The sequence below is a fragment of the Pediculus humanus genome, genomic scaffold, assembly GCF_000006295.1.
Source record: "Pediculus humanus corporis 1103172108195 genomic scaffold, whole genome shotgun sequence".
Classification (NCBI taxonomy): Eukaryota; Metazoa; Arthropoda; class Insecta; order Psocodea; family Pediculidae; genus Pediculus; species Pediculus humanus.
The window spans coordinates 113,189-122,913 of NW_002987765.1; the positions used below are offsets into that span (position 1 = coordinate 113,189).

Sequence of the window (9,725 nt, forward strand, 5' to 3'; positions counted from 1 at the left end):
TTGACTAGAAGGAGTGGTGGTAAAAACTTTCACACCTGAACTAATACAGTAAAAAACCTGTACGCATAGAATTGTCGAAGATGTACAGTTTATATTACGTCATCATTTACACCGTGACGTTTTTTAAATAATTTTTCTTAATTATTTCGGTTTTCTAAGTAAATAATACGATTCGCAGTAAAATAAAATTGTTTTGTATTATTATTATCGTGCACGATCATTGCGAAATGGTACGAAAGTTACTTTAATGACGTCATTAATCAGGTATATAAATATATACGTATGTGTGTATATATATTTCTTTCGAGGTTGAATCGTTAACGTAAAACCTGAAACATTAATTATTTTTTTTATTTTTTCTCGAGAGAGGGGGACGTGGGAGTATAGTAGGGATTACAGGAGGAAAATTTTTATTTTATTTTATTTAAATAAAAATTTGTAAAATGGTCGTTAAAATTGTTTACGAATTCGTTACATTTTACTAAAATATTTACAAAAAAAAAAAAAAGACTTTTTGTTTTCGAAAACATAATAATAATAATAGAAAAATTTTCATTACACTCGCCAAAACAACATTGAAAAAATCGATTAATTCGATTTAAAAAAAAAAAAAGCCATCTTTGTTTTGTTTCATATCTCTCTTTCTCTCTCTCTCACATTAATGAACTTTGCAACTAAAAAAAAAAAAAAAAAAAAAAAAATTATTTTGTGATGAGTTTTTAAGATCAAAGCCCTTTCGCGTCAACTTGGCCTTTCATAACAACAATCGACTCATCCATCATGTTAATGATTAATTTGTTACGTTTTTCATTCACCATATTTAAATGGATAATTACTTTTTCATAATTATCAACTGAAAATGTTTTGAAAAAAAATTATTATTACGTATTATGATATCGCCTTCCGCTTCGCCCCCTAGCCCCCCGTTCTCCCTTCCATCCCCGAGGGTCCCACCTCCGCTCATTTAAATGTATTTATTTCCAGCAAAAACAAAAACAAAAAAAGTAAAAAATCATCGAACCATTTGAATCACAACCGAACTTCCTTTTGGCTCCCCAACATTTGAAATTTTTTTTTTTTTTTTTTCTAATTTAAATTGGCCATGTTTTTTTTTTTTTTTTTTTGTTTGTTTGAAATGCGTTTGCGTCGTTCAGATTCGTTTGTTTTTATGGTTGTTTTTTTCCTTTCTTTCATTCTTTCCGTTTGTATACAATCAATCAATCAAACTTTGGCCTCGTGTAATAACCACGTGTTCTCTTATCGATAATCGATTTAAAAAAAAAATTGGGTTAAGCATGATACATGTTTTAAGATTTCTGGAATGTTTGTTTTTTTCCTCCATTTTTTTTTATTGCTTTGGATTATTTTTTATTACGATCGTAATATTTTTTCTCTATTCCATTTCGTCTCTATTTTTTTTTTTTTTTTTTACGATTTCGTTTCGAAAAAAATATTTAAAAAAAATAAGTAAATAAAAAACTAGAGGGGTGGAAGGGGGCAGGGGGTAGGAAGGGGCAGGGAGGAGAAAAACAAAATCGTAAAAGGAATAAAAAAAGAAAAAGAATTAGGTTCACCCCCTCGATATTTTTTTTAGGGCTTTTTTAATCGATACATGGATTTTATTTTTATTCATTACACCGTAAATGATATTATTATTATTATCATAATCTAACGTAGATTACAATTTTATTATTATAAATTATCTTTTTTTCTTCTGCTTTTACGTTGTTGACAAAAAAAAAAAAAAAAAAAATAAACAGCGGGACGAAATTCAATTAAATCCTCTTTTAAAATTAAATTATGTAAAAAAAAAAAAAAAAAAAAAAATTAAAAAAAATGGGTTTTTTTCCTAAACGGGATTTTCCAGTCAGTTTCCCTCCTCCTCCTCCCCCTCCCCTCGCCCGCCCGCGACAAACGAAAATTTAATTTTTAATTTGTTTTTTTTTTTTTTTTTTGTATAAATAATACGTTAAATTTTTTATCAAATGAAAATAAATAAATAAGTAGTAAGTGAGAAAATTATCTGCGCTCTTATTATTATTATTATTATTATTATTACAAATTTATTTTATTTATAAATTTTTTTGTTGTTATCACTGATAAACGTTTTTTTTTTTTTTTTTTAACGAATGAGTAATTTTTCGGAATCCGAATTTTTAAAATTATTATTACTATTATTATGATTATTATTATTATTATTATTATTATTATTATTATTATTATTATTATTATTATTATTATTATTATTATTATTATTATTATTATTTACACTCGATAAGGTTGTTTTTTTGTTGTTGTTGTTAAAAACATGGCTCGTCGTCATCATTTAATTATTTAAACACATCGTGATTAAAAAAAATATTAAAAAAAAATCCGATTTATTTATTAATTTTTTTTTTTCGGTAGGGGGAGGGGGTTTATTTCTCATGATAATAATAATAATAATAATAATTTGAAAAAGGATTTGTTTTTTCATCATGGCGGCATTTTTACTCGTTAAATTTATGCGTTTTAAATATAATTAAAATAATTGCGTACGACGATATAACGAAATCACGTACTACGGGACTTTAATCGTTTTATTGGTTTTATTTAAGTGTAAGTGTGTGTGCGTGCGTGCGTGTGCGTGTAGCTTTTAAATCGTCGTGGAACTAGTTTTTAGTTTTTACGTAACATTGTATTGGTCATTTCTTTTCTTTTTTTTCCTCCTCTCCAAACTTTCAATGATTCTTGAAAAAAAGTTTTATTCAAAAGGTTTTTTTCCTTCTTCTTCTTATTATTATTATTATTATTTACTTTTTATGTTCGATTGAAAATGTTAATTAAATAATAAAATATAAAAAATAAATAAATAAAAGGAAACTTATAAGTCGTTAAATGAATGTCGACGTTAATTATATTAAGTAAATCTTCGATTGTTTTTTTTTTTTTTTATGTATTAATAAATGAAAAAAAAAAATAAATAAATAAATAAAATTTTTAAATGTTTAAATATTAACTTTTGGTCAAGGTAAAAACACTCAAGGTTTTTATATATATTTTTTTTCTGTGTCATATTTTATATTATGTATGCATAGAGTAAATAAATAATAAAAAAAATTGTTTTTATTTTTTTATTATTACTCTATGTTTTTGCTTATTGCTATTATTTATTTATTTATTTTTTTTCTTATTATTATTATTCTCGGGTTGCGAGAAAGTTTGACGAGAGTAAAAAATTTTATTCGGTGGTAAAAAAAAAACGGAAAACGAAAATGATGATGATGATGATAATCGTAAAGCGCGAGTAGAAATGAAAAATTCTTGGATGGTTTTTCGTTAGTGACGTAAAATGCGTGCAAGTAAAAAAAAAAAAAAAAACCGCGTGAATGAATTTTCATTGTGGAAAAAACAAAACAGGTATAGGAAAGGGAAATTCCGAATGAAAGTTGTTTTACAGTGTCGATGAACAACAACAACAACAACAACGACAACCACAACAACAACAATCAAAAACGTAAACGAAATTAAATGGGAAAAAAAAGAAAAAACCTTGAATTTTTTATAATTAAATTACTTATTTTAATTTAATTTACTTTATTTCGTACCTGAGTAATAAAAAAAAAAAAAAAAAGATGAATGAAAAAGAAAGAGGGAGAGAGAGAGTATTAATTTATTTGAGTGCTCACGTGTGTACGAGAGAGAGAGATAGATAGATAAAAAGAAAGAAATGAAATTTCATCTCGATCTTAAAGGCTTACCTTAACCCATTTGAAAATCTCCATCGCCTTGAAAAAAGATGAAATAAATATTAAAAAAAAAAAAAGGGTCAACATAAAACCACCGAAACCTGGACGACCTCAGGTTCCGTTTAATTTCTTTCTTTTTTCTTTTTTTTTTTTTTTGTGTTATTCGATGAATGTAAGAAGGATTTAAAAAAAAAGAAAAAAGTGGCACGAGAAATTTAATATCATTTAAAAAAAAAAAAAAGAATATAAATAAGTAGTAGACTTTATTTAAACCCGTGGGTATAACGCTTCGAAAATAACTTTTTAAAAACAACACAATAAAAATATATTAATAATAAGATATAAATACTACTTTCTCCCCCCTCCCCTCCCTCTTTCCCTCACGCCTTCCTCTCGAGTTATTTTCGTAAATTATTATTATTATTATTATTATTATTTTATGGTAATATTAGAGCGTCTTTTGAGTTCTCGTGTTATTTCCCCCCCCCCCCCCTCCTCCCGTTTGTACAATATTTTGTTTGTTAATTTTATGAAAGTTCAAACATGAGAATTTGTTCAGAGTTCAAACAAACATCCTCCTATCTATCTATGTTCAAAAATAACATTTATTATCATCATCATCATCATTATTATTATTATTTTTTTTTATGGTGACGTTTTTTCTTTTCTTCTCCTTGTTAAAATTAATTATTAATAAATTTATTATTATTATTATTATTATAAAATTGCCGATAGCTTTTTTTTTAAATTTTTATTAATATTTATTATTATTATTATTATTATCATTATTATTATCATTTTTTTATTGATTGATTATTAAAAAAGAAAATTTAATTTTTTTTAAATTTAATTAAAATTTTTTTTTTCTTTTTTTTTTCTTTTTACTTTGCATAAAATAAGAAAAGGAGGATAAAGAAAAAGGGAATGGGGAGGGGGGATGATGAATAGGAAAGGAAATGAAGAAGAGAAGGTAAAAGTGTAAAAGGTCATGACCTCTCAATCCTTTAAAAATAATGTCAACGTGATCAAATTACGTGTATATATATTATGTGCGAGAGAGAGAGAGATAGAGAGAGAAAGTCAATAAACGAAATCAATGAAAATTTTCACGATCGCGTTTGATTTAAATGGGGGGGGGAGAGGAGGCGGGGAAAAGTGAGGAGGTTAGGCATTAATTAAAATTTTCCAGAATATTCCATTCCAGGAGCGAGGAGTTGCGATAAAAGAAAAAAAAAATGTTTTTTTTTTTTTTTTTTTCGGGGTTTTTTCTTTTGCATTTCGCGCCGTCATTCAAATGGGTTACGACCTTGAAAAAAAAAATTTTTTTTTTTCGTTTTTTTTATTTTTTATTGAGACTTTATAAGTCTTTTTATTACGGTGTCAACGAAATAATTTGTAGTTCAAGGTCCCCCCAATAAAAAAGGAACAAACATGAATTCATTACTACAACCGCGACGATTATTATAATATTTTTCACGTTTGCTATTTTTTTTTTTTTTCTCGCCATTTTTCTTTTTTCTCTTTTTAACATGGTTGTTTACTTTGCGGAATTTGAACTTTTTTAAATTTTCTCGTTTCTTTAAATTTGTCGAAAATGCAAATCTTTTTTTAACAGATTGATTTTATTATTATTATTATTATTATTATTATTATTATTATTATTATTATTATTATTATTATTACTATTTTAGTTATTACACAACGACGTGTCCTTCGCATTTGTAAAACAATCGTTCCAGATTTCCATCCAAAATGGCAACAAAAATTTTTTTTCCTTTAAATGTTTTCCCGAGAATAAAGAATCATCCCACACGCACGCACACACGTCACTATTTATTTATTTTTTTATTATTATTATCATTAATTACAAGAAAACCGTTTATGAATGGAGGGAGGGAGGAAGGGGAGGGGGAAAAACACGACAATCGTCATGTTATTCTATTGACACGTCTTACTCGCATGTTATTATTATTAAATAAATACACGCCTCGGTTTTTTTTTTTTTCCTTTTTTTTCCATTTAATTAGTCATGGAATCCGCGTTAATTTTTTTGGAACATTAAAAGTCACAACCTGGAGAAGAAAATTTTTTTGGACAAAATAAACGTAAACAATTATTTTATCGATAGAGATGAACGACAAACAACGATGACGATAAAATGAAATTTCGTTACAAATCGTCGATTACATTGACAAAATTTTTTTTTTTTTGGCAAAATTAGCCGACGATAATAATAATAATAATAATACTTTGCAAGTTTGCCAACGAGAAAGTTTGTCACATATTAATATAAATATATATATTTATTTATTATAAAAAAAAAAAAAAAAACATTAACGAGTTACGAAAACAAAAATAAACATATTGTGTTTCAGTAACAAAAGAAAATTTTATTATTATTATTATTATCGTTAAAAATATGTCATTATTTAAATTGTTTTTTATTTTAAATCGTGACGAAGGATTTGACGTTTGTAGGGTAACAACAAACTCACGAAGAAAAATGACAAAAAAACAAACAAAATTATAGGAAATGACTTCATTACGAAAAAATTAAAAAAAATTTTTTTTTTTTTTTTGCCGTTATGAATTTATTTTAAAACTCGAAACGTTTGTTGTTTGTTGTTTTCGTTTTCGATCGTATCGTCTAAAATTTAAAAAAAAAAAAAAATCGTTTGTATATATTTTTTTGCGATCGTTCAATGTGATTTTTGGTAGTTTCGGTTTTGTTTGTTTGTTTGTTTGTCGTGAAATTAAAAAAGAAAAAGGGAAAAATTTAGATTTTTCGACGACGAAACGTGAAACGAATGAATTTTTTTTTTTTTTTTTTTTTTTTTTTCGGGAAATAAAAAACAATAACAAACGTGACTTATTTTCATTTATTTATTTATTTATTGCGTCAAAGGAAATAATTAAAAATTAATTAATCAAAGGAAATGTTTTTTTTTTTTTTTTCGTTTTTTTTTGTCAATGGTGAAAATGAGGTTGATTTTAATCTCTTAATTTTTTTTATTTTTTTCAGATTTTAATTATAAACTATTATTATTATTATAATTATTTTTTCCTTTTTCCCAAAAAAAAAAAAAAATGGAAGCAAAATGATTTTAATTAATCGATGAAAGGAAAAATTTAAACTCGTAGACATGAGCGTGGAAAAAATAAGTTTAAATTCGTTAAGAACGTTTTTGTTCTTCATTTTCGGAGGTTGGTACCAATGCTCATTTTGAATTTTCGTCCATTTTTTTTAAAATTTCGGATAATGAATTTTGAATTTCATTTTAGGTGCGGGTTGTTGGCTTCCGTTTGTTTCCTTACATTTAAAATCGACGGGTTTGACGACGGATGAAATCCGTTTAATCTCATACGTGTCACCCCTTTTCGCAACGTTGGGCCCCATATTTGTGGGCCCTCTGATCGATTACCTGTCGAAGAGAAAGAAAAACGATGGGGGGAAAAGATCGTCATCGAAAAGCGATAGGAACGCATACGTTCGAACCGTTTTGTCCATAACAATACTTTTATCCGCTGTTTTTTATTGTCTTTTATTATCGGTGTCGAACGTTGACAAATCAAACGTTCGAGAACAGGAAGCTTCGTTTGTTTGTAACGAAAACGGAGCCGTTCTCGTTCAAGAAAAATGTAATCAATTAAATTGTTTTCAATATAAGAGTGACTACCATGATGGAATGGCGACGCTTTCGAATTGTAAATTCGATTGCGATTTACCAATCAATTACGGATATTTGGATAAACCTCCCGAATCGGGCGACATAGAAGAAAATAAAAACGGTATCGTGACGACTACAAAAGTTCCTGCCACGACAACGCAAAGAATCACTTCCCGTCCTCGAAGCATTAGACCGGAAATAGATATTTCTAATTTGGATGATTTTTTCGGATCCGAACCTAACGACGATTACGACGATGATGGAAGCGGCGAAGATTCCGAATTTCATTGGGTAATAATAATTTTTTTTTTGGTGGGGGAGTGGGGGTGGGGAGAGAGGGGGGGAATTACATTATACCGGTTTCGAATTGTTTTAAAAATTAAAAATTTTTTTGTTTTGTTTTTCAGAATAAAAAATCTCGGCAGAAAAGAGACAGTTTTGGAAATTCGGGATTTTCACTCGAAGAATCTCCGCATATTTGCTACGATAGGTTAACCGGAAGTAAAAGCTCTCGTACCTGTTATGTGTTCACACCCGATAGCGCTGCTTTCAATGTTAGCGTTCGCGTTAAATCTTTTCACGAAGATAATCAATATTGTAATTATCCGTTAGGTGAGTAATTTTAAGTTGGCAACAATGAATATAATAAAAATGTATATAATTTTTTTTTTTTATAATCGTCGTCGGTGATTAAAGTCAATTACGAATGCGTAATTGTTTCGTAAATAATCCTAGTTTTTCCAAAGTGTGATAAAAAATAATAACAATAATTAATGTGTAATTATTTATTTAATTTTATTACAGGATCAAATTTCACTTGTAGAATTCCTCCGGGATTGGATAAACCGAAAGATATGTGCAAAGTCGTTTGTAATTTAGAAAAACTTTATTCATCCCAAGGGATTTTGCCGCAATCCCAATGCGATCAATCTCTTAACGATCCGACAATGACGTTTTGGACTTATTTAACGGTTGGACAACATTTCGAATTAAAAACGAAAAAAAAAAAAAATGGCGGTGTGACATATTTGTTTTTCTTATTCTTGTTTATTGTTTTCAGTTCAGAACGTTTGGTGATTTATTTTTTGCCGCTTCCGTTTCCGTATTGTTCGGAGCGACTATTATGGCAGCCGGTGAAGAAGCCGGAAGAGAATTTATTCTTCCGTCTTTGTCGTACGGTTTGTTCGCCACGATCATCGGTTATTTATATTCTGATGATATGAGTCCTATTTTTTCTGAAAATATACCAAATTTTTTCTTGGGAATTGTCGGATATGGTATATTTACGGTTTTCGCTCTTTTGGTTTTGATTTTTGCCACGTACGTTGTTTTTTCTTTTATTTTTCTGTCGTTCCCCCCCCCCCCCCCGATATTTCAAAACAAATTAATTTTGATTTTTATTGTTTTTGTTTCTAAGGAATATGTGTATCGAACCTCCAGACTGGTGGAAAAATAATAAAAATGCACAAATCCGTCGTCATAGATCTGAGTTTTATGCAATTTTATTAGTTTTGCTTCTGCTTGGAATGTTGTGGGGTCCAATTTATTTTCACGTGCCTTGGTAAATTATATTTAAAATGAAGTTTTCAACGGCGGGTGCAAATAATAAAAAAGTAAATAAGAAAAAAAAAATTTTATTTTCAGGCACTTGACTGCCGAAAGCGGTTTGGAATTGTACGTCGGATGTGCTGCTGCCACGGGAGCACTTTTGTCGGTACCTTTTGTTTGGAAAGCTTTTAAAATCGTAGACTACTGCGGATTTTCAAATATTCTCATCGGAGCATTTACGATTTACATTCTACGATACACGGGTGAGTTTACTTCCGTTTGAGAATTTCCGTTTTATTTTTTATTATTTTCTCAAGCTAAAAATTGTCGCTTTCGTTTTTCAGGATTGCTTTTCATCGATTATCCGTGGGTCCTTTGCGGAATCAACGGTTTTGAAGTCATTACATTATGTCTCATGCTTTTTTCTGCCGTTTTTTACATTCGACATCTCGTTCCGAAAAGTTTAACGTTCACCTCTCTAGCTTTTGCCGTCGCTTTTCATTTTTGTCTCGGTGAGTCTGAGAAACAAATTTTTTTTTTTCTCTCTCTCTTTTATTTTTTTTTCATTCCTAATCAAAAAAATTTTTTTTTTTTTTTTTAATAATTTTAATAACAGGCGGAGGTTTAGGGTGCTTAGTCAGCTCATTTCTATCACCGACAGACTACGAACTCGAAACGAATTATCAAAACGTGACAAAATCCGATTTTTCATTTACCGACGGCGACGAATTCAAAGGTCCTTATCATTTAGTTTATTGCGTGGGAGCAATCACGGCTGCCG

At 28.5% G+C, this 9,725-nt stretch overlaps 1 protein-coding gene across 1 annotated transcript in view; it reads left to right on the forward strand.

Moving 5' to 3' along the window:
* Positions 1 to 6,871: 6,871 nt before the first annotated feature.
* The window catches only part of Phum_PHUM427840 (uncharacterized protein), a gene marked incomplete at both ends in the record, with an annotated part of 3,741 nt that continues 887 nt past the window's right edge, over positions 6,872 to 9,725 (forward strand). The window contains 9 exons of the mRNA XM_002429273.1: positions 6,872 to 6,932; positions 7,011 to 7,687; positions 7,804 to 8,008; positions 8,201 to 8,367; positions 8,457 to 8,716; positions 8,814 to 8,957; positions 9,041 to 9,207; positions 9,289 to 9,456; positions 9,561 to 9,703. Of these exons, the coding sequence (XP_002429318.1) occupies positions 6,872 to 6,932; positions 7,011 to 7,687; positions 7,804 to 8,008; positions 8,201 to 8,367; positions 8,457 to 8,716; positions 8,814 to 8,957; positions 9,041 to 9,207; positions 9,289 to 9,456; positions 9,561 to 9,703 (1,992 nt within the window). The remainder of the gene's footprint in view (positions 6,933 to 7,010; positions 7,688 to 7,803; positions 8,009 to 8,200; positions 8,368 to 8,456; positions 8,717 to 8,813; positions 8,958 to 9,040; positions 9,208 to 9,288; positions 9,457 to 9,560; positions 9,704 to 9,725) is intronic.